The 26322-nt window shown below is 40.5% G+C and overlaps 1 protein-coding gene across 1 annotated transcript in view; it reads left to right on the forward strand.

Moving 5' to 3' along the window:
• The window catches only part of rragca (Ras-related GTP binding Ca), a 39397-nt gene extending 34265 nt beyond the window's left edge, over nucleotides 1-5132 (forward strand). The window contains exons 5-6 of the mRNA XM_069895759.1: nucleotides 1285-1433; nucleotides 2565-5132. Of these exons, the coding sequence (XP_069751860.1) occupies nucleotides 1285-1433; nucleotides 2565-2716 (301 nt within the window). The 3' untranslated portion in view covers nucleotides 2717-5132. The remainder of the gene's footprint in view (nucleotides 1-1284; nucleotides 1434-2564) is intronic.
• The last annotated feature ends 21190 nt before the right edge of the window (nucleotides 5133-26322 follow it).

The following is a 26322-nucleotide window of genomic DNA, read 5'->3' on the forward strand; positions in this document are numbered from 1 at the left end:
ATCTTTGGAATTTTTTTGGACTTTAAGGTGCTTTGTGGTCAAGTTTTCTGGCCAAATGGGTACCTAGGGAGGCCAAAGTAGGAACTCCAGTTACAGGAGGTGTTTGATGGGGACAGTTTTGTAGATTGTACCATTGTGCTCCCACAAAATGGATTTGTGTATCTTCAATTTCTTATGTAATTCTTTTATTGATATTTCTGGTTCTGTTAAGTATACTATGATGTAATCTGCAAATAGACTGATTTTATATTCCTTCTCTTTTATTTTTATCCCTCTTATTTTATTTTCTGTTCTTATCAGTTCTGCCAGTGGTTTTATAGCTAACATGAACAATGAGGGAGATAGTGGACATCCCTGCCTAGTTGATCTGCTTAATTTAAATTGGCTTGATGTATATCCATATACTGTCACCTTCGCCAATGGTCCCTTATATAATGCTTTAATCCAATTAATATATTTCTCTGGTAGGTTGAACCTCTGTAGTACTTTGAATAAATAATTCCATTCTACTCTGTCAAAGGCTTTCTCTGCATCTAAGGCAACTGCCAGTGTTGGTGTCTAGTTTCCTTGTACTGCAAAGATTTGTGTATCTTAATGATCTCCAAAATATTGCTGTTCCATTTTGAACCAGGGAGTCCAACATGTTAATTAGGATATGATACTTTTTTTTGGAGGCCTTTGACATCCTAGACTCCTTTCTTCTAACTTGTGTCTTTTTGGAAGTTTGGGTTTGGGCATGTGAGTGATATAGCCTCCCCATTGGAACATATAATTAAGATCTCAAAACCAGGGATGTTAGCCTGGAGGAGGATGTTGACATTGGTTCACTTTTCCTGTTGGGGATTTTGTGCTGATAATATTGATAGTACCTCTCTAGTGCTTTGAAAGGCCTGCTATAGATAGTCGATGTCCTGGAATCTGTCTGGTAGGCCATGAGTTTTGTTCTAGTTTTGCAATTTGGCACTTCAAACACTTGAGATAGCCAAATACTATGCTGGCACTCTGAGGTTTCTCAGCAGAGCCTGGACCATTGCCATCTTGGACCCCCTTTCCACTGGATTTGAAGTTTGTAAAGATGTAGATGTGCAATGGCTATCACATTTAAAAGAAATTACATGACGACTTCCAGTCTCCTCGTTTCAGTAATATTCCAATGATGTAATGTTTCTTGTAAATTGAGCTTTTTAAAGTGAGATTCATGCTGCCGAATTTCTGTCTTTAGTGCTGGGATTTTGTGATCGGTATCCCACGAAAGTAAAATTTGACATATTATCTTGGTTGCAGACTTAAAGAAGATGGTACAGGAAGTGCATATGATAAAGAGTCTATGGCAATTATTAAACTGAACAACACAACAGTTCTCTACCTTAAAGAAGTAACAAGGTTTCTTGCTCTTGTATGCATTCTGAGAGAAGAAAGCTTTGAAAGAAAAGGTAATGTTAAAAAAGAAATGGACTGGCATCGTAAATGCACTAAATTTTCTCATTTGGATTTGTGTAGGTCACTTTGTTCCACTTGATTTTGGGGAGCATACTTATTTAGACTGAGTTCTAGTTTCAGGCCTATATTTGTATTTCATAATTAATTTTAATGGCCTTTAGCTTTTGTCAAGTTAATTCTTTGCTAATTTGAATCAGTTTGGTTTTTTTTAAAGTAAATTTATGTTTAAACTCTGATCCCAAGATTAAGTGCTCTCTTGGGATAGAGGGGCTAGATAGGAGGAGCAGGGAAGTAGAGTCTGGTAGAGGCAACTGTTTTCCCAAAATTTCATATAGATTTTGCTGCTCATCCAGTCCTGAAACCATGCCATGAAGAGATTGTAGGGTTTGTGAGAGCTATTGGTTGGGAAGGGGTGGGTGTCTTTATTGTACCTGGGCAATTTTTGTTGCTGAGATGGACTAAGGGAAATGTAGATGAAAAGTACAACTTTTTTGCCAGTATTATACCATGAATATTAATTGCTATACCAAACTTCACAATGAAGTTTGCATGAAGTTCAAAGCATTTTGGATTTAGTATTGCAGACTCCTTGCCTGGAGATTTTGCCTTCAATGTTGCTTTTGAACACTGCTCCATTCACTTATTTCAACCTACATAATAGATTAATGTGAAGTTAATGATTCTATTATGTATTTTCTGAGGGGGGGGGATCTAATGAGGTGACGTTGAAGGGCCATTTATTCCTAGCAATGGCAGGAATGTAAATGTGAACATGCCATGAGTTGTTTCAGGAAATGATTGCAGTAAACTGCATGTCCCTTGCCATGAAAATGAGGATTTACCAGTCTCACTACAAAATATTGCAGGATTCAATTAACTTCTGTAACATTATGAAATATGCAGCCTTAAAATTGTGAGAATTTCATTGTTAAATAATGCTGCAAATGATTTAATTTTCTATTTGGAGTATTTGAAGGATATTGTTGTATCTTCATTCTTGCCTGCCTGAAGCTGAATGTCATTTACAACACCAAGCAGGATAACATCCTTTTTCTGTTGTCCCTGATCTTGGCAAAGATGGATAAAAGGGAGAATTGTTTCTTATTTGGTGCTTTCTTTTACAGGTTTGATAGACTACAATTTCCATTGTTTCCGTAAAGCCATCCATGAGGTATTTGAGGTTGGAGTGAGCGCTCATAGACCAAGCAGCCACCAAGTGAATATGCAGAACATGAAGACTGTAACTCACAATGGCACACCTCGAGGTGCTGTGTAGCCCAACCAAAGTATAACTGTGCCAATCTTCCTGTTAACCATATCTCCTGATGCAGCAGTGGACAGAAAAATGAAGCCGAGCACATCAGGACTTGCAATAGGGACCAGGATGGTGCCCTCTCTCAATGAGATGAACATTGTGTACTGATCTTTTGTGGATTAACGCTAAGCGATTCTGTAAGCTGGGAGGTCTAGCTGTGTCAGTACAGTGGTGGCTTTGCAAAGTACAAAACCCACAATCATGCCAGAATAATATTTCATTGGTTTAGCATTTTGATCTGATTTGTACTATTGTACAAATAGAATAAGATAACGTCCTTCTCATGGCCAAAATACTTATGACTCTTGAATTCCTGTTACAAATACTCCCTGCACTTCTCCACCCCACCACAATTTTTGTATTTTCTCCCACTGCCCCCACTTTGAAGGCTTTGATTTGTGGACCTCAGTTGAATGAACTGTAGTAGTATATGTGCTGCTACTTGCAATGTTAAAGTACAGTCACCTGACCTTTGTGAAAAGACCAGTTATAGTTTTGTGAGGGATTTATACAGGGTCACAAAAGAGGATACTGTCTGCATTGCTAACTGCTTAGAATGATTCCAAATGTATGTGCTGGCACTTCCATCATTCCTTCAGTATAATGCAGATTGCAGTTCCCCCACCCCCCACTATTTCAGTTTAATTCCACTTTCACTGCAAATGCCAAAAGTGCACCATTGAAGTCTAAAGAAATTTAGATTTCATTAAAAAGGTTGGTGGGCTTGAGTGTAATAAAATGGAAAAGCTGAACCTGCTGTGTGGTTTTTGTGTAGTAATTGTCCACATTCTGCAAATTGTATTGCAGCTACCTGGATTTTGTGTAGGAAACTTGTCACAAACTTATTTAATTTTGATCCAATTCTGTTTACAAGTGATGCAGAACATTCACATACCTACCTGTAAGGAGGTGAATTGAGTGTGAAACCTATCCTTGCTTTATTGAATAATGTTTCATTTAAAATGGCACCAATAAGTACCTCCTTCATTAATGGTCATGATTGGGTTACAAAATGAATTTAGATTTTGCTTTCAGAAAAAGAAAATAAGAGGTCACATGAAAATATGGACAGTCAAATAATTGTGAAAGGGGCAAATAGTGCAATCAATAACCAGCATGTTTAAAAGATGATCTATGGCAGATGTACAACTCTATTGCATATCCTAATGCACATCCCCTTGTTCGTACTAGTGTTTACATTCCCTAATAATACCACTGTATGATTGTGTGCATTCATTGTGTGAATAGATCTGATACCAACATACTGCAGGTGATTTTTGAGTGTACTGTGATGTTGACTTGCTTCACTTAAACTCTCCATATTCTTCATATGATAATTTGATGCCTTTATATTTATAGCATTCTTTCACGAAACTGTTTTAAATTTGGATTGTCAATAAATCTGTAACTGGCGTTGGATGTTTTTACTCTTCGTGAAATTCTGGATCTTGATGATACCATCCTAATATTTTGAGTAAATGAGATATAAGAATCTGTACAACTCAGTTTTTGTTTTACTTCACAGGGATCAAGTTTGGAAGTACTTCTAATTTTTCATTAGAAAGACAGCGCATTTCAGTGGTTGATTACAAGCTTTTGTAAAAGTTTGTGTATTTGAATATTCCACATCTAAAACTGAGTTGTATCAAATATCCTTGGCCCTTTATGCTAAATAAAATCTGTTGGATAAGCAGATTTGTATTAAGATATTTTGGATAGTAGCAAGTGAAGCACCAGGGAACAAAAGTATAGATTTATTACTCCGCATTTCTTGATTGTAATTAAAACTGCCCAGAAGTTTCACTTTGATAAAATGTTAAATTCCAACGCCTTGTCTGGTGTGGGCTAAAGCCCATCCATTGTATCAAGAAATTAGACCAAGATAATCTAAAGTAGTTTAATTTCATTGTAATTTGATCTAGTAATGGTTAGATTGAGGACTTGCAGGTATTTTACTTAGAGTAAATAATATTGGAAGACATGGCCAACCTTAACTAGCAGCGTACAGCCAATGTTCAGATGCTTTGGAATTGCCCTTGATCACCTGCTGCCCCTGTTCTAAAGTGAATGACTTTTTTTTAAAAAAAGGACTCCAGAGATGGAGCTTTTTTTCCATTGGCATCCAATACCAAAATTGAGCCTGCTTGCCCACTGTCAGCTTCTTTGAAATGCCCTGTTCTAATCCTTCACCAAGCTGATTGTTTATTGCAAAGCTGCTGTTATGGCCATTGTAATTCCCCCCCAGCCCCCCAGGTTCATTATTGTGTAATGAAGCTCTATGTACACCTGGCCTATTGAATCCTTGTATTGTCTACAAAAAGGAATTGCACATTCTGATGTCAGAATGTGAACCAGAATAAATCTGTAATTTTTTTCATCTGCAGTGTTTCATTGTTTTCTTTCCCCTTCCCCTCTGAAGCAGTCTGTTGTCCCTAATCTTAAATTTTTAAATTTTTTTTATAGTAACATGTTTAAATTATTAAAAGTTTTAGGGAAAGCATACATCTGATGCCTGTCATTGAAATTAGAAGACAATCCTATCAAGGCTTTCAGATCCTGTTAACCTTCATCAGTACTGGTAGCTACTGTAATTAAGCTCTGAATGAAACTCATTTACTGGTTGCCACCTTAAAATATTTTATGGTTACAAGTCTTTGATTAGTCTTAAAATGTGTTGTATTTTGATGGGGAATGTTGATTAAAAGTAGAGTTCTCTTCCAGTTTAGAGTTTTATGTATGATTAGCCTTGTGCGGATGGAATTGGCCTGATTAAATCCACAAACCTTGGTAAACTTTGCAATATCAGAGAATTTGTTTTGTTTACCACAACCAAAAGAAATTTTGTGTATGTTGTACAAGCTTCTGGATGAAAGTTCTGTATTTTTGTGCTGTCATTTACAATTTTTAGGCATGCATTATAAATATAAGAACCAGTCTGCCCCAACCCTGTTTCCACAATAGGCCTCCAAAGTGCAGAATAAACAATATGCCGTGCAAGCTCAGACTAGGTTTTCCAGTTCAGCAATCTTTGAAAAGATTGCTGCAGAGTTCCAAAAAAAGCTAAAAATATTTTCTCCAACCCCAGAATTTTTACCAAGTGTACATTTTGGCCCATGCTCACTTCTCCTGGATTTGGCTATTGCTGCATGTAGAGCATTTTGGTCCCTTTTTTAAATACATATGAAGAATATGCTAAAATTATGTGGGTCTTGGTGCTCTCTTGCAAGGTACACAGTAACCATATAACCGTTTACAGCACGAACATGGAGCTTGAAATGTAGAACTGAAACGTGCTGTTCCTCCATTGATCCAGACCCCCCTTTTATTTAATTTGCAATTTGTCTATCAACCTCAGCAAGAAATTTGTTCTGAGTTTGTAACTCTGAAGTTAATGCTGCATATTTTGTATGGTGTAGAGCCGATGAAGGTAGGCATTTGCTCGAAATGATGATAGACCTGTCGACAAACTGCAATATTATTTTTAGGATATTTGTAATTTAGGTGATTTATGGATATGCAATTTCACTTTCTTGTTTTACAAAATATAATTATTAAATTATCTTTTGAACTGGACTTGTAAAATGTTATAAATGATCTGGGATATAAATAAGGGTGCAGTAATCTCTCTTTGTTTTGAACCTGCATCAGGCAGATGGCAGGATATACACAAATATAAATGAGTGAGGTTTTATTGAGAACATGAAGCAATGGATGGCTTTAATCAGAGAAGAGGTTAGTTCTGGGATAGAGTTTCATGTTTTGTCTTCATTATTGGTATTGAGCAAAAAGTACCTGTCTTGCATCTGGTGAGGACATCTTTCAAAAACCTACTGAGCCAAAATCTTAATCTGCCTTGTCATCCATTTTTGTAGTGTTTTGCTTTTGGGCATCTTAAAGGTTAAAAAAAATTGTTCGTATCATTCATAACAATTAAAAGATGATTTTGATATAATCTAATTACATAAGGTTTTGAATACAAAATTAATCTTTCACCTTTAGTTTCACCCCAACTGAAGACTCCAAAACAGACCTAGTAGCCAAGTAGCTTGATTTGCTAAACAGTTCAAAGCATCCATTCCTAATGGGGACTCTCTGGGGGATGCAGTATATTTAAGTGGGGGGGGGGGAGAAGAAGAGGGAGACCAAAGTCCTTAAGGGGGGGGTGCAAGATGTACAGGGGATTGGGAAAAAATATGGAAGAAACCCAACTAAATTTGACTGCTCCTTGGGGAAGGGGGCCCCATAAACTTTGACCAGAATCCTAAGGGGTGGGGAGAAGAGTCGTAGCCCAAAGTTGAGAATGGTTGGCTAAAGCAATATGATGAGATTCATTTTTCATTAGTTCTTTGAAAGATCACATCTTTCACTTTATTTTAATTTGGATCTTTAAGCAATCAAAATCCCCAGCAAATACCCACCAACTGAGGCCATTTTTGTGTTCTGATTGTTAGGAAAACCATTTTCAATCTTTAATATAAATGGGTCCACAGCATCTTTTGTGAAATTTGTTGTTCCTCATGGCTTTTTATACATGTATTAGGGACATGTGCATTCTATAATATTCTAGCAGATTAATTTCTTTAGTTTCTCATATCTGCTCTGCCCCTCCCCTGAATGGTCCATTCTGCTTTTTGTAATGGAGGGAATAAATTTTTGTTAGATCACAGAAGGTTACAGGTTAGGATGTTTTGCTGTTATGAGGGGTATAAATGGTAAATGTTGGTTGGTTTTTTTTCCACTGAGGGTAGGTGAGATACAAACCATAGGTTAAGGGTGAAAGGGGAAAAGTTTAGGGGGAAGTTCTTTACACAGTGGAGGGAGTATGGAATGAGCTGCCAGGTGAAGTGGTCAATGCAGGCTCAATTTTAACATTTAAGAAGAATTTAGACAGGTACATGGCTTGGAGGGGTATGAGGGTTATGGACTGGGTGCAGGTTAACCAGAATAATAGTTCGACACAGACTAGAAGGGTTGTATAATACTAGGTACTAGATTGTTTAATTATTCCCTTTTTACTCTGTATGTGAAAATGTATGTTCAATAAATGTATACAGAGAGAGAGAGAGAGAGAGAGATCAGAGAATCTTTATCATTGTTTTCGCTGCCCACTCTCCTCTTGCCACCAATGGAGGTGAATGCAGAAATGATCTGCAACGTTGTATGTCTTGTAGATTTGGGAAAATTGTGACCTAGTCTCTTGTATAAAAAGTTTAATTTCTTCAAGACCTGCAGTTTATTTTTCTGAGAAAATAAGAGAATTCTCTCTCGTTCTTTTTAAACATTATTCTCTAGCCACCAATCTCAAAATGTTCCCTGACAATGGTATGAAACGGAATCGGACTTGGTAATATTAATTTGCATTTGATTTCCTCATGAGGAAATTGTTGTGGCTAACATTGTCTGCTTCCATGTCTGTACCAGCATCTAACTCTGCATCAGTCCACTACTGCTGTAAATCTCATGCTTACAAAACCTAAATTATTCACTATTACAGTGAAAATTTGACCCCTTTTACCTTGTCTCTATAAAATTGAGATCATTAAATATTTGGCTCTTGGGTGTTTGTGTATTGAGTTCCACTCAGTGTAAACAATGCCTCCATTTTAAAATTCTGATCCTTGTTTCTGAAATCTACGTATGGGTTGACGAGTTGGTCTGCTCGCAAAACAAACCCTGGTATATGTGGCATTAAAGTTGAATTTTATCTTTTTGTAGCCTTTGCAATCCTCATTTCCATTTGACTTCAACCTTTTGATATATATCTTGTTCATTCTGAATTTATATCTTTTTAACCATTAGCAAACATGCCCAAAGCCGAAAGGTGTGGAATTCCGTTCACTAACCCTTCTGCCTCTTCTTAATGATGCTTTTTATATTTAAAAAAAAACTGACTTTAGTTTCTTTGGCGTTGTGTGCCAAATGTTAACTTTGCTGTGAAGCATTGTGGGACTTGCTCCTTTATTAGAATACAGAACAGCACAGGAACATGCCCTTCTGTTTGCGTGTCTGCAGTGAAACAATGTGCAATTCGAACTAAAACTTTGGTTTTTGCACATGATAGATATCCCTCCAATGCACATGTGTCTATCTAGAAGCCTTTTTAAAATGCTACAATTTTATCTGCTTCTGCTGCTCCACCTGGGAGCCTGTTCCAGGTATCCACCAATGTATGTTTATATAATTTAAAAAATTGCCTTGCACATCTCCCTTAAACTTCTTCCCCTTGTCTTAAATGCATGTTCTCAAATGTCTGTCGAGAATGCCCTGTGGAAAATCATTCTAACTGTCCACCCTATCACTGCGTCTCATTCTATGACCTCTCTTGGATCACTCCTTTGCCTCCTACCTTCAAGTTTGTCCAGTTTTTCCCCCATAACTCGTAGCCTCTAAACCAGGCAGCACCCTGGGTAAATTTCATTTGCATCATTTCCAAAACCTCCACAGCCTTCCTGAATGGGAGCAACCAGAACTGCATGTCGTATTCCAAATGTGGCCTAACCAAAGTTTTATATAGCTGCAATGTGATACTTTGCTATTTGATGCCCTGCCTAATGACAGCAAGTATAACATGCACTCTTACCAACTTAACCACTTATGTGGCCACTTTCAATGGGCTGTGGACCTGGCACTGCAAACCACCAACCACCCACCCCCCCCCCCCCCCCAATTCCCTCTGCAGATCAAAACCTTTTCAGCCCTGCCATTAATTGTATATGTTTGACCTTCCAGGTGTAACATCTCGTTCTATTCTGCATTAAACTCCATCTGCCATTTCTCTGACCATATCTGTAACTGACCTATATTCTATCATATTTTTGATAACCCTTTCCACTCTCTACATTGTCACCAATCTTTGCATCATCTACCACATTGCTAACTTGCCCAACTTTTTTTTCATCTATCTTGAGCCATTTATTATAATCATGAACAGGAATCCCACAAAGATCACTGTGGAATATCACTTGTCACAGGCCTCCAGGCTGAATAATACCCACCACTATCCTCTGTCATTTATGGACCAGGCAATTTTGCATCGAAGTCATCAACTCGACATGGATCCAATGCATCTGCACCATCTTAATCAACCAACCATTGTTATACTGTATACATGAACTTCAGGCATAAATTCCCTCCTTTGTCCCTGTTGTCCTATCCTCTCCCTAGTGTTTTCATATATGACATACACAGCCCTACCCTTATCTACTGGTTGTCATCTCTTTAAAAAAAGCACCTCATTGGCAAGATTTAACCTGCTTCACAGATAGTGATGTGCATTATCCCTCACCTGACCATGATGTGCATAAATTCTGCCCATAAATCCTTGTCAATACTTTCCTACCACGAATGTGAGGCTTACCATCCCCTAATTTCCTGAATTGTGCTTTTTTTTCTCTTGAACAAAGGTGTATCAACCACTCTCCAGTTTTCTTTAACCTCTCCTGTTGCTGTGGAGGATGCAAAGATCATGGTCCAGGCACCAGCAATCATTAGACTTGCCTTTTTCAATAACTTGAGTTGTATCCTATCAGTCCACCTAAATGTTCCTGAAAAAACCCAACCTCACTTCTTTATTAATCTCAAACTGTCCATGCCCTTTGAGGTAAACACTCGTGCAAAGTACTAATTTTGAACTTTGCCCACTTCTTCTGACTCCAGGCATAAATTCCCTCCTTTGTCCCTGTTGTCCTATCCTCTCCCTAGTGTTTTAATAATAGCATATGTTTTGGAATTTTCTTTAATTCTGCTCGTCAAGGACTTCCCATTGCCTTCCTGCAACCTTTGTATTCCTTCAGAGCTTGCACATTCCTCTCTCATCATTCAAGGTTCTTTTACCTTGCCATCATTTTAAACTGGAACATATTGGTCCTGGATTTCAATGTTGGTCCACAAACAACTCTCACATGTCAGTTGTTGGCTTGCCTGATAACAGCTGCTCCCAGTTTATTTCCCCCCAGCTCCTGTTTAATTATGTCCTAATTGGCCCTTCCTCAAGGGTTTGACTTTATCCTTCACGCTCTTGAAAGGTAAGGAAAAATTGGCATTACTCTCAAAATGTACCCCCACTAAAGCTCCAATCACCTGGCCTGGCTCATTTGCCTTTTTAAGGTCTGGTCTGGCTCTCTTCCTGATTGGGTGATTTACATCACAGTGATCTTTGTGGGATTCCTGTTCATGATTATAATAAATGGCTCAAGATAGATGAAAAAAAATGTTGGGCAAGTTAGCAATGTGGTAGATGATGCAAAGATTGGTGACAATGTAGAGAGTGGAAAGGGTTATCAAAAATATGATAGAATATAGGTCAGTTACAGATATGGTCAGAGAAATGGCAGATGGAGTTTAATGCAGAATAGAATGAGATGTTACACCTGGAAGGTCAAGAAACACCTGGATGCATTTAACAAATTCTGCCCCATCCATGTCTTTGGCATTAAGGACATCCCAGTCAATATTGGGGAAATTAAAATCTCCCACTATGACAGCCCTGTTGCTCTTGCAACATTTCACAATCTGTTTATCTATCTATCTATTCCTCCACCTCCTGCTGGCTATTGGGAGGCCCATGGTAAAGCCCCATCAGAGTGATTGTATCTTTTTTAATTTCTAATCTCTGCCCACATTGCCTCAGCAGTTGAGGCTTCCATTATGTCCTCACTTGAGTTTAGCTGTGATTCTTCCCTGATTAGCAATGGTATGCTTCACCCTTCATTTACCTCCTTTATCCTATCTAAAACACTGATCTTTAATGATTTTGGATTAATAAATGAATTTGAGCAATAGAGTTGTAATTATTTTGGGCTTTGAAAGATACGATGTGAAGAATAACTGAATTAAGATGAGCTTTGAAATGCTCCATTTCAGTGTGGGAAATTTCCTTTCCAGCACATCATGCTTCAAGTATTTGCATCCTCCCAGGTTCTTTCTAATTCTACTGCTGTTACTAATTCCTACTAACAAAAGACAAAGTCTTAATGATGAGACTTGAGGCTTGAACTAAGGCGAACCAAAAAAAACTGTTCTTTTGGACTTTTGTTCTAAGCTCTCAATTTTTGCTTTTTGTCTTTAAAGATTATTATGCACAACATCATCTAAGCCCGTCAGAGGCACTTTGCAGATTGAAATGTTTCTGATTTCTGTACATGAACAGAGAAATTTAGGAATTTGGATTTATTTCCACAGAAATGGCTAATAACCAAGTTAATTAGTCAGATTTGAATTATTCATCTCAGAAAGGTAGCTGATCTGAAACATTTAATTTTTCTCTCTACATCAGGGGTGTCAAACTCAAATTCACGGAGGGCCAAAATTAAAAACTTGGACTAAGTCGAGGGCCGAACTAAATATTTATTGAAAATTTTCAACAACATCTGCATGTTTTCTCTTCTTTCAACATATATAATGTTAAACTTTTTCTTATTAAAATAAATGTTTAATAATAGTTTTGGATAAACTCTTTCCAGAAGCATTAACAAATGAGAAATAAAATATTCAATAAATAATATTTCTCTATAGAGGATTTGTCAAATGTTGCTAGTGTGCTGTCGAATAGTAAAATCTGAGGGCTATTGAGAATGTGGGAGAATAACATGATTCCTGAAACAATCAAATGGGTGACTGATTGTGGGCGTGAACTCTAGCAGGGTTATTTGCCATGCCCTTTTTCCATTGGTACAGATATCCTTTGATTTACACACTTTTCAAGTTTTATGCCTAATGAGCTTGTATCCAGGTGCAGGACCATTTTTAACCAGGAATATATTTATCACTGTGACATGAAACTATTGGAAGATCGTTTTATCCTGAGATTAAAGTTCATAATACTTACTCAGGCCTGTGTGCGGGAAGTTGGGGTTTGCGGGCAATCGGGTTGGACAACGACAGTGCGGGGGCATCGGCTCTCGCTGCAGGGCGGCATCTCGGTGGATCAGCGGCCCCGTCACCGTGAGTTGCGGGTCGACCTGCAGCAGGGAGGGGGAGTGGGCAACGGTCCTGGCGAGGTCAGGCCCCCCCTGAGTTTCTCCCGGACCCCCCTTGACCTGCTGAGTTTCTCCCGGACCCCCCTTGACCTGCTGAGTTTCTCCCGGACCTCCCTTGACCTGCTGAGTTTCTCCCGGACCTCCCTTGACCTGCTGAGTTTCTCCCGGACCTCCCTTGACCTGCTGAGTTTCTCCCGGACCTCCCTTGACCTGCTGAGTTTCTCCCGGACCTCCCTTGACCTGCTGAGTTTCTCCCGGACCTCCCTTGACCTGCTGAGTTTCTCCCGGACCTCCCTTGACCTGCTGAGTTTCTCCCGGACCTCCCTTGACCTGCTGAGTTTCTCCCGGACCCCCCCTTGACCTGCTGAGTTTCTCCCGGACCCCCTTTTCTTTCCATGCCGATGTCCCAGGACCTTTCCAGGGCAGTCTCTGCGCTCAGGGATCCCAGTTAGTGGTGGAGGAGCAGGTGAGCGCGGCTAATCCCGATCCAGCCCACGCCACTCCCGAGATTGGCGGGGGGTTCCACCCTACCTGCCCGACCAGCCTCGCTCTCCATGTGTACTCCGAGCACCTGCCGGTGGGAAGGCGCAGGGCGGCCGGCGCCCCCATCGCCCAGCGGGGAGCCCCAATCTTCCCTCCGGCATCCCGACTCCATCTGCAGCTCCAAGAAACGCTGTGCCACTGGGATTCCGGGTGCTGGGAAGCGGCCTTGGCTTCCCCTGACACCGGCCAGGCCGCGCTGCGGTGGGGGGTGGGCGGGGGGGGACACGACAGCGTGTTTATAAAACCACCCACCACTACTTTTCAAGGACCAGAATTTTTCTCTCTCTCTCTCACCCTGGGACACAGCGGTTACTGTGCATGCGCTATACTGGCGCGGCGGCCAGCGGGCCACCTCTAATACATTTTTGATATGATCTTGCGGGCCAAATATAATTATATGGGCCAGAGTTTGACATGTGTGCTCTACATGAACGCTGTCAGAATTTGTTATTTTTATTTCAAAATTTCAGGATCTGCAGTATTTAAATTTAATTTTAAACACCAGTAGATTTCCCCTGCCATTGTGGAATTGTGTATTTAACATGTACATTTTGATTTGAATCCAAAAAGTTGTGGTTTGAAGGAGAATGAAGGTTAGTGAAATAACAATGGGTACAATCAGTGATACCTGTAATGAGGGCCAAGCTTGTTACCTAAACTGTCTCAGGAGTTGAGTTGAACTTGCAGTCTTTTCATTTTCATGACACCAAAGCCCCTTTCACCACCAATACTCCTAGGAATCAGAATTCATTGTCATGAGCAAGTCATGAAATGTTGTTTTTCAGCAGTGTCCTAGAGGAAACCTTCATATTATAACCATCTTATGACATGACTATTAAAAATAATTGTGCACGAAAAGTAGGACAGTGTCTTTGGTTCATTGATTATTCAGGAATCTGATGGCAGCGGGGAAGAAGCTGTCCTTGTGCCATTGAGGGCTCGCCTTTGGGCTCCTGTATCTTTTCCCAAATGGCAGCAGAATGAAGAGGACATGGCCTGGGTGGTGGGGTCTTTGAGGATAGACTGCTTTTTTTTTAAAGACACCACCTCATGTAGATGTTCTCAATGGAGTGAAGTCTGGTGCCTGTGATGTTGCAGACTGAGCTAACAACCCTCTGGAGCTTATTCTTGTCCTGAGAGTTGGAGTCTCCATATCAGGCAGCGATGCAACTAGCCAGAATACTCTCCAGGGTACGCCTGCAGAAATTTACGAGAGTCTTTGGTGACGAACCGAATCTCCTCAGACATCTCACCAAGAAGCTGCTAGAGATCCACTTTTGTCATTGCATCAACGTGGAGGCTCCAGGTCAGATCCTCGGAGATGTTAAGCCCCCTCCCCCCCCCAGCAATTTGAAGTTCTTGATCCTCTCCACTACTGAGCCCTCAATGAGAACTAGGTTGTGTTCCCCTGACTTCCTCCTGAAGTCCACAATCATCTTGTTGAGTGCAAGGTTGTTGTCGTTGCATCATTCAATGCACTGATCTATCTCCCTCCTGTACGTTTTTGCCGTTTAGTTATTCTGCCGACAACTGTAATGTCATCAGCAAACTTGTAGATGGCATTGGAATTGTGGCTGGCCACACAATTGTGAGAGTATAATGAGTAGAGCAGTGGGCTAAAGACACATCCTTGGGGAGTCCCTGTGTTAATAATCAATGAGGACTTGCTGGGCATACTGCACCATGATTTACTGGGTTCGTCAGGAACCTGGAATTTTAAGGGGGGTGGTCCTGCCTCCAGTGGTGATGTCACGAGCGACGTATATGTACTCTCATGGCCGTGAAATAGTAGCAGGAATAAAGCACCTATGTGCTCATCTTTAAAAGACCGGGGGGCGGGGGGGGGGGGAAAGAAATGTGCCTGGTTTAATAAAATGCACTTAATGTATAAAAGACTGTGGGGAAAATCTACCGCAGTGGACTTAAGACTGTTCAAAATTATGACAAACCCACAGACCATCTTGTCATTATTTCCCTAAACAATATAACAATAATTTGCATAGTATTACATTGTATTAGGTATTTAAAGTGACCTTGTGACGATTTAAAGCACAGGAACGTATTAAAGCCCTGGTGGTCGCACTCTGACAGCCCCGCCAACTGCAGAGTTGCCTTTCACTGCGCCGCCAGCAATGCTCTGACAGACTGATGGAAGTGCGCGAACACTAACAGTACCCGGTAATTTGAGTAGACCATTCGCACTGCCACAGTGATAAACAAGTTAACTTGGCTAGGCTCTGACACTTGCCCCCAGCAAGAGTCAGAGCCTGGTTGGAGCCTTTAACACTGCTTAATTACCTGATGATTTGGCCAGTTTAACCCACGTGTACTTGGTAGTTTAAGGAGCTTAAAGATGGATTCATCAGGAAGCTCTTTTTCAACTACAGTTTGGCATTTAAGACTGTCATGCCATCAAAACTGATCCAGCACATTCAAAGACCTGGGACTCAACACCCTAATGTGTAATTGAATCATGGATTTCCTCACCTCCAGACCATAATCAGTGAGGATTGGTAAGATCATCTCCTCCACAATCTCCGTCAGCCCCCAAGTACAACAGGGGTGCGTCCTTAGCCCCCTGCTCTACTCACTTTACACCTATGACCATGTGACTTGGTATGACAAAACACCATGTACAAATTTGCTGACGATACCACAGTAGTGGGTTGTATAAAGGAAGGGGATGAGTCAGTGTACAGGAGGGAGACTGAAAACTTGGTTGAATGGTCCACCAACAACAACAACCTTGCACTCAATATCACCAAAATTAAGGAGTTGATTGTTGACTTCAGGAAGGGAAAGCCAGAAGTATACAATCCAGCGATCATTGGGGGATCAGAGATGGAGAGGGTAAGTTCTTGGGAGTCACTATCTTGGAGGATCTTTCCTGAACCCAACTCACTATTGGCATTGTGAAGAAAGCATATCAGAGCCTCTACTTCCTCAGGAGTTTGTGGAGGTTTAGTATGACGGCAAAAACCCTGGAGAATTTCTATAGATGTGCAGTGGAAAGTGTGCTGATCATTTGCATCATGCTCTGGTATGGGGGCACCAACATCCCTTAGCGTAAATCCTTCCAAAAGTAGTGGACACAGCCCAGGATATCACAGGCAAAACCCTCCCCCTATGGTGGTACACCACCAGCCTACTGCAGGGGGTGACCTCTGTACCTGCAGAAGAGCATGGGGACAAGACAACATCTGGCTGGCTGTCAATAAGCTGACCTGAATGGACCAAGCCCCACCTGGTTGGCTGTCAATCACCCGCCGGCATATAAGCCAGAGCCGGCCCTTTGAAGACAGTCTCCAAGCTTGCAACAGCATACTTCACAGCCAACTCTGGAAGTTTGTCAAATAAACCCTGTTGAACAGACTTTGTTTTGTGTGTTTGCTTTTGTTCAAAAATCTTTGGGGAACTCTGCTGTTGGTGAAGAGCAGCAGCAATCATCAAGGATCTGCACCACCCAGCACGTGCTTTCTTCTCATTGAAATCAGGAAGGAGGTATATAGGTTCCACAAGACTTACACCACTAGGTTCAGGAACAGCTGCTACCCCACCACCATCTGACTCCTCAATAACAAACTCAATCAGGGACTTGTTTAAGGACTCTTACTTGTGCACTTTATTGATTTTCTGTTGTTCTCTCTGTATTGCAGTCAGTTTGTTTACATTTCTAATCTGTTTAGTTTACTTTACATGTTTATGCTGTATCATTTTTTGCACTAACAATAAGAGGTAATTCTGGCTCACCCACAGGAAAAAAGAATCTCAGGGTTGTATGTGATGAATCTGAAATCTTTTTTATAACTTGCTTTAGTTGCACTTGTGGGATAAGGCAGCAGGTGGCAGGCTTACTCAATGTATTCTCAAACATGCCGGCTAATAACTGGAGGTAAATTAATATTTATTATGCTCAAGTTAACTCTTTTATTCTACGTCTCAACAAATATTCCAATGTTCTTGCAGAAATTTTGTATAATTGTTGCAATTTAGTGCAAAATGAATTTATTGGCTAAAAATTCAAAACTAAATATTAATTTGAAATATTCTTTATGTTAACTATGTGGATTTTAATATTCTCAGTAATAAGACTAACCATTCATTATAATTGTCCAATAAGGAAGTAAAATAGCACATTAAAACAACACTAAAAATCTTGAGCGTTTTACAGAATCTGAGTCTTTCTCTATGAAAATAAATTAATGGCCCTTGAATCATAAACAATCTAATTAGCAAGAAAGCAAAGCAAAGAATGTTGATTAACTCAATAATTTTTCATAATTTGCACAAGGCATCATTTTTCTACTGAAATCTAACCACATTCTGACAGACGTCGACATTCTACTCAGCCTATTACTGCAATACTTCATAAAGATTTAAAAAAAAAACAATTTATGCCAAAAAAATATTAGTCAGTCCCTCCGGTCTCATTAAACCGGTGACATGACATGAGAAGGCAGCATCCATAAGTGATGTTCAAGCAGCTCTTTTGTAGCTGATCTGCAGGAAGCTACTTTGGACTGGGTACACCTTGGTTTGTAGGAGCTGTTTTTCCATCGTTGATGCTAATTTGTTCTAATTGCTTTGATATGATGTGGGCAGTCTGAGGGCCATCACGCAAAGCAATTCTGAAAAGGTCAAGTTCATTTGCTGATCCATTAAACATTTTATTTCTTTTGTTTGGCATTTAAATACCCAGCAGCAGCATTTCTTGACAGAGTAAAAGTGTCATCTTGAGCAGTTGGCATATGAAAAGCCAGTGTGAGAAATGACACTTCAGATTTCTCAAGGAATGCAGTCCCTAGGCCTATAAATACTTTCCAAATCGATACAAGCTTAACATTTACAAGATGGTCTGAGAATGTTTGAAATGGGTGGAAGCCCACAACAAGTCAGTCGGTGTGTGTTGTGGAGAGCAGTTGAATTATGATATGGATTTGAATTCTTAAAAGCAGAATAGGTGATAGAAGCATACTAATAGGATCAGAAAAGTGAGGCACTAGTGGGCAGGGATGTAGCCAGGTTTTAATGTCAAGGGGAGTGAGAGCACATTTTTTAAAAAGCGCCATGACCATGGCTGCGTATGCGCACACGTTTTGCAATCAGTGCACATGCTTTCGCTCTCACACATACTCCCAATGAGAATCCAAATAACACAAGATCATCCATAGTGTTTATTCTATTTACAAGCTGGCTCCATGATTAGGCACTTAACAAGGAGAAAAGCTGCATCCAAATCTTCAGAAGATAACACTAAATAGCATTGCAGTTTTACTGCAGCCAACTCGAAAACAGTTCTACACAAATTTTCTTGCTTCAGCACTAATTGGTCCAGTTTAGGAATGCGACAACTTAAAATAGAAAGATTTCTAGATACTAAAGGTTAAAAAAAAAATCAACAAGTCCCTGGTCCAAGTGTAGAGATTAGCAGACAATATCCAGCATTTCAAGACAGGGTTTTCTGGAGTGAAGTCAGGGAATACTTCCTCAGACAGAGAACCCCAACTCCAAATACAATATTAAAACTAAGTTCACAAAACAGAGTTAGGAATGAAGATTTCTTTTAAATGCTCCTTCATTTTATTTGATTTTTAAAACAAAAACAGGAATTTCCCACTGAAAACGCACCAATAACAGATAGAAGAGTAGATTGCAGGAACACAACTAACTGCAGATGGAGAATCTCCTACAAGTCAAAATTGGCTAGGAAAGTGAGGGGATGGAAATAACCAACCTGATAACATGACTCGGCTCGGTCAGCTTCTTAAACTGAAGTTGAAATAATAAAATGAAACAGGCTTTGCAAGGAAATCCCTTTGTGCATTTCATTATATTCCTTTTTGCAAATTCGCTGCCTCCTGTTTATACTCCTGAAGGTCTGGGCACATTGATAGAACAAACAACAATGTTACCTTAATTCAAAACAAAATGGTAGGTTTGCATTTTTCATCATTAAAAAAAAATGCAAAAAGGTATTATAACCTCTTAGGAAATGTCATGCATCTTAGCTCTCACTCCCCTTGACATTAAATCTGACTGGAGCTCCCAACGCCTGACTCAGAGTTCGAACCCTCCCCTCGGCCTGCACCAGAGCTCCATACACACATACTGTGGGAGCTCTGGTGTAGGCCAAGGGATTCAGTAATGCCTGATTTGAACTGTGAGACCACGGTATCTGTGGCAGATGCCATGGCCTTAAATACCTCCCCCATACCTTCACCCCTCCCCCACTCCTTTGCCTCTCCCCCCAGCTACACCCCTGGCACTGGGGCAAGTGAAAAATATAGAGGGTAAACAGCAGATTAAAAATACCTCACTGACAAAAGGCAAAGGAGGAAAAACCCAACACCCAACCCCAACCCACCATTTTTCCCCTGCAGCCACTGCAACCGCGTCTGCCTGTCCCGCATCGGACTTGTCAGCCACCAACGAGCCTGCAGCTGACGTGGACTTTTACCCCCTCCATAAATCTTCGTCCGCGAAGCCAAGCCAAAGAAAAACAGCACAGTTCACAAATATGCTTTGGGGTCAAGGACACTGTTGAGCTGAAAAGACAGGGGAAGCAACTGCTTTCCTTGCTCTCTTCTTCCCCCTCCCCCATACCTTCACCCCTCCCCCACTCCTTTGCCTCTCCCCCCAGCTACACCCCTGGCACTGGGGCAAGTGAAAAATATAGAGGGTAAACAGCAGATTAAAAACTTCATTCTCAATCAAAAAAAGGTATTAAAATTAGTATTTAAAGATATTACCAATGCTTCGGGACTGAGCCTTCAAGGAAAAGCAAAAAGCAAAGACTGAAAACTGGCTGCAGGAGGAGTCCATACCAAGAAAAGGTGTTAATTAGATATAAAAGGAGACGTGAGAATCCATTTTGGCTCTGGAAGGAGACAGGGGTAAGAAGAAGGGGGGGGGGTGTTTAACAGAAGCCAGATAATTTGCTGTCAGTGCCATCTGGTTGGAGGGTACCCAGATGGTAAGGTGTTGTTCTTCCAATATGTGGTGGTCTTAATCTAGCAGTGCATAAGACCACGGACAGATATGTCAGCAAGGGAATGGGATGGGGAACTGAAATGGGCGGCCACCGGGAGATTCACGCTATTGTGGCACACAGATCCGAGGCGCTCAACAAAGCGATCTCCCAGTTTGTGCTCAAACCCTTGGATGTAGAAGAGACCACAACTGCGGCACTGGATGTGGCATGGATGTAGAAGAGACCACAACTGCGGCACTGGATGTGGCGTGGATGAGTGGTTAATGCAGGAATATTGGGGAGATTTATAATAGAAAAATTTGTCAACTAAGTTTATAATTTCAACCTATATGAGAAAGTCAGAAAGATCTCAAGTACTTCCCTAATCCCACATTCCTCTTTCATCTCAGGAAGGTTTCTTTATTTGTGAACAAAATGCAGAAGACCGTTTCCTCAATTGCCATGTTGATTCTCATATTCGGAGCTTCCTGTGTCAGTGAATAACTTAGCTGTCGGATAGCGTTTCGTGCACCAAGTTAACAAGATGCCAACTGATGCCTTCCTATAGGTCATTTTGCTTTCAGTACCTTTTGATGGAGAAGAGGAGAAACCTGCCCCAGATTACATTTCAACATTTTACAGTTGGGAAGTGTGAACATATTCAGGAATTTAGCTGAATTAGCACACACATAATGAGGTGTGGGTTGAATGACTCATTCCTTACTCTCAACTTTGTACTACTCACAATACACAAGAAAGAATAATGTCCATGTGGGAAACTTGGCAACATAAGATAAAACAAATACTCAATTGTTGCCTCATTTACTAGCTTGACTCTTTCCATGTTTCACCATGGAGAACAATGAGACTAGAGTATGTACCATCATTAATGTGCATTTGAACACCTCACCTAGTTAATGTAGCTGTTACAGTGTCAGGGGCCTGGGTTCTAATCCAGTACTGCTGTAAGGAGTTCGTAGCTTCTCTCTATGTTTGTGTTTCCACCCTTCAAAATGTACAGGGATTGTAGGTTAATTGAGTGCCATTGGGCAGCACAGGCTCATGGGCCTGAAGGGCCTGTTATCATGCTGCCTGTCTGTCTGTATGTCTCTTTCTTTCTTCTTCTTTGGCTTGGCTTCGCGGACGAAGATTTATGGAGGGGGTAAAAGTCCACGTCAGCTGCAGGCTCGTTTGTGGCTGACAAGTCCGATGCGGGACAGGCAGACCCGGTTGCAGCGGTTGCAGGGGAAAATTGGTTGGTTGGGGAAAGCTGTGTCTTCTACCACTTAAACAAAGGTAGTAGCGGTTTGGACACAGCATAGAATCTGCTTGTGCTGATTTCTAAAGGTATATCACCTGATTCATTGCTGGGTTAATATCAGGGAATTCCCTGCCGAACATTATTGTAGAAATGCATTCATGGTAAGGACAGCAACATTTTGCTGCTGTGTCCTTGAGGGAATTCACAGATGGGTAATGACCCGCAGGTTTTGACAATAGCATACACATGAATGTCCCACCATTGGCCAGTCAGTCTCTGCTCTGATTAGTCTATGTTGGAGTACAGTGGTTGATAATCATTGCTTCGGATCAATAGTGAGAAATAGTAAAGGACTGAGGGAATAATGATTGCCTGAAAAACGTATTTAAATCTTTAAGGAAAGCAGAGCACGGTTAGAAAATAGCCAAAAACAAATTAGAAACATCTGAGACACTTAAGGGACACAAACCCTATTTCTGTTCATTTTAATTATTGTACTTGTAAAATATTTGCAAAAGCAGTTTTGTAAAAGACATTAAATAATTTGTCAAAGAGCTAGTAACTTCACCTGAGGCAATCTTACACAGCCCTGTAATAAAGCGTTTGCATCTCTGCTAAGTGTGTTCTTTAGTTTTTCAACAATTAACACATTTAGTTGTGGCACAGATAGGAGATACCAGATTCAATTGTCCATTCAGCAATACAATTGAAATTATCAACAAGAAAAAAACTGAACAATCTGCATTGTCTATAACAAGATAATCTTCTAAAATATGCCTTTGTCTTCAGGTACTGTAGTATGTTTCATGGATCAAGCATTAAAACTGGTCCCAGGGAACTATTTACAGGCCACTTGGAGTTACTTGGTTACAGCAACCATTCTAAACCTTCTTTGGACTATGGCCCCCATAGGACTGCTTGAAGGTTCTGGGCTCCCTTCTCTCTGAAGAACTCTAGTTTTCTTCTGTACTTTCCTACTGACTACATGGAAGACATGGAAAAAATTGTTTAGATTTTTTGTCACATAGATGACATCACATAACCCTGAGATTTTATTTCTGCAGGTGAGGCACTTACTGATAGTGCAAAACAAACCTGTATACACGGTAAGAATTGTGAACAGGTAATTAATGTAAACAAACTGCAATACAGGGAGAATAAGAAAAGCAATCAATAAAGTGCACAAGTAAGAGACTTCAAATGAATCTCTGAGTTTGTCGAATATCTGTAGAAATTTGCCAGGCTTTTTGCTGTCATGCCAAACCTTCGCAAACTCCTGAGGAAGCTGAGGTATGATGTGCTATCTTCGTTGAGTAAGCCTGCCATCTGCTGCTTTATCTCACAAGTGCAACTAAAGCAAGTTATTTTCAACAGATTTCAGATTTATTGTCAGAGTACATACAAGACATCACGTACAACCCTGAGATTCTTTTTCCTGCGAGTGAGGCTCAATTACCACTTAATGTTAGTGCAAAAAAACTGTACTCAGCATATATATATATAAAAACAAATAAAGAACTGTAAACAGATTACAAATGTAAAACTGACTGCAATACAGAGACAACAAGAAAAAATATCAATAAAGTGCACAGAGTCCTTTAAATGAGCCTCTGATTGAGTTTGTCGTTGAGGAGTCTGATGGTGGAGGGGTAGCAGCTGGTGGTCTGAGTCTTGTAGAACCTATATACCTCCTTCCTGATTTCAGTGAGAACAGAGTACATACAACATAGGATCTTCAGGAGACAAGGGAGGGAGGAGGGGTTACTGTCGTCTAATTGGGCATAGAAGTAATTGAGTTCCTTTGGGAGTGAAGCTTTACCATCTGCTACTCACTGGATTAGGTTTTCTAGCAGGTTACTGCATTTAGGCTGTACTTATTTTTTATACGTATATTTAAATATGTATTTAGCTCCATGAGAAAAGAAAAAGAATGCTTTTATTTAAATGAGATGTGGCCCCCCAGGTTGGTCCTGGATGGATGTGTTGGAGTGTATCCCAAAGGCAGTCTACATTGTAGCTATGATCTCATTTGGATCTCGATCTAGTGGGAAAGTGGGCCAGTGAATGGCAAATAGAATTTAAATTAGAACAAGAGAAAAGTCATGAATTTTAGTAAATTGTAAATGGCAGGGGCCTGGAAAATGTTGTAGGGCAGAGAGACCTATGCTACAGATAAGTAGTTGCTTGAATGTAGTGACACAGGCAGACAGGGTAGTGATGAAGGTGTTTGACACACCTTCATTGATCAGGCCACTGAGTACAGAAGTTGGAATGTCACATTACAACTCTAGTGAGATGGCACTTGGAGTATTGTGCACAATTCTGGTCATTCATTTATAGAAGGGATGTCATTACACTGGAAAAAGGAGAAAAGATTTGTGATATTGTTACTGGGGCTGGAGGGCTTGAGTTGTAAAGAGATAAGCTGAGATTTTTTTCACTGAATAGGAGCATGAGGGGTGAGAGAGATCTATAAAATCTTGAAGGGCATAGACAAGGTGAACAATGACAGCCTTTTTCCCAGGATACAAGAGTCTAAAACTGGAGAGTACATGTATTGAGAAATATTTAAAAGAGAGTTGAGAGACAACCCTTTCATACCGAGGTTGATGGATATATGGATCAAGCTGCCAGAGGAAACTGTTGAGGCAGGTACAATTGCAAATTTTGAAATACAGGTACTCTCCAGCTTACGACTATAATTGGGACCGAAGGACTGGTTGTATCTCAAAATGGACGCAAGTCAGAATTTTTCCCATGTGTGTGGAGTACCGAAGTCTCAAACCAAACTTTTTAATCAAGTGTTGCATTTGACAACGATAACAGGGGTAAAGGGCATGTAAGTGTGTGCACTTACTTTGTTAGTCAGAGTCGAACGGCCAATAGGCTTAGTGCGACCATCTTGATTCCCGTGTGACCTGATGATATTGAGTTCATACCCTTATCTCTCGTGCATGTGCCAACCGAACTCCAATACATGAACCAACCGTACATGCATCAACCAAAGACTCGTGCATGTGCACAGGAATCAAGATGGCGACACCATCCCCATGGACCCCAGGTCGCCGACTAACAAAGTAAGAACGCACATTTTGGCTCTTATATTTTCTGTATCCCTGTTATAGTTTGTCAAATACAACATAAACTACATACATTTTTTTAATATATTTTATTTAAAAATTTGTTCATATGTGCGAATGGACATAAGTTGCATCAGTCTGAAGTCTGGGAGTACCTGTCCATTGGAAAGATTTGGATGGAGATGACCCTAGCACCAACAAACAGGACTAGCTCAGGAAGACCACTAGATCAATGATTTGGGCCAAAGGGTCTGTTTCCATGCTGTTTTTGTGTGGATTGTGAATAATTGCTTGAGATTATGTAATTTAACATATGCCATTGATTTGTCTTTTTAAAGCAAATACACCAAGATGTAGTACATATGCCAGCTGGATGTTTTGTGAGAGACATCTGGCGGAAGGTGGTTGGAAGTAGCTGATCATTGTGATTTGTACTTGTCTATTGTGTTCTGCCATTAGTCAGGATGGAGAGGTTTCAGGAACATCTGATTGTCCATCATTATTCTTGTCTGAAAGTTAGTTCTGTAGATCTTTAATTTGCATTTGAATGCTCAGTGTGTGAAAAAGATAAATTGTGGAGGAAGAGGTAAAGTTTTTATTACCCTAAGTTGATACAATTTCATCAAGGCAGGTCTATCCAGGATTCTGACTGATCGGCTCAGAAGCAGCATTTCTGATCATTCTCAGTCCTTAAACCGTAACACTTTGTGTCCTGCAATCCTCAATGCTTCTTCCAAATGCTGCTAATAAAGTGGAGAATAAATGGTTAGCGGAACGCTTACTACGGCATTGACCCCTATTCGAATCTGGCGCTGTCTGAATGGAGTTTGTACATTCTCCCTGTGTCTAGGCGGGGCTCCTGTTTCCTCCCACCTTTCAAACATTTACGGGATTGTAGGTTCATTGGGGTATTTGGGCAATTTGGGCTCGTGGGCCGGAAAAGCCTGTTACCGTGATTTGCCTACATTTAAATTTAAAGCTGATTTATTAGCTGACATAATAGGTGGTAATTGGGAGGATCTTTCCTTGCCTGGATTTTACCTGATGATATGGGAAAGCATAGCTTTTGTGGGGCCATCCTAGTCACCTTCCCCTCCAATCCCACCCCCCCCCCTGGCCCCTCTCCTCACCCCCTCTGCTCTACCCGCTGAACATTTGCCGCTGCACCATCAGTTCCACTGAGAGGAGTATGTGCTGCCTGATATCATGTGCATTTTTGGTGATCCATAAGCTATCCTAGTCTTGTCAGAACACGCAGATGTCAGAGGAGCATATTTCAATTTTGACTGAGTCAGTCAATTCTGAACTATGCTTTGTTGCTATGTAACTGTGTGCCTTGGTTGATGGAAGGGAGTCCCTTGATTTTTAATCTTATTGTATTCACACAGTTCTGACAAAAAACAAGTAGCATCCAAGGGCACACCAGAGATCACATTACTGGGCTTGCACCAGCTTCCATTGAACTGAATGGAAAGTGAAATTGAAAGACTTTTAAACTGGTGGCTAACTAGCCACGACTATTTCTCATCCAGTGGGTCTCGTGTACTCCAACTCTATGCACTTAACTCAGTGGTGGGGCTTGTAGGTATTGAAACAGGAAAATCAAAGTGAGTGAAATGCATGATTCTGAAATATAAGATTTTATTGAATTTTTCAATTACTTCGGCATTGGAACTGGAAATAATACATTAGTGCAAATTTGCTGATCCAAGATGTACAAAGTAAATTGATTCCGT

This window comes from Narcine bancroftii, chromosome 8 (assembly GCF_036971445.1).
Source record: "Narcine bancroftii isolate sNarBan1 chromosome 8, sNarBan1.hap1, whole genome shotgun sequence".
In the NCBI taxonomy this organism is placed as follows: domain Eukaryota; kingdom Metazoa; phylum Chordata; class Chondrichthyes; order Torpediniformes; family Narcinidae; genus Narcine; species Narcine bancroftii.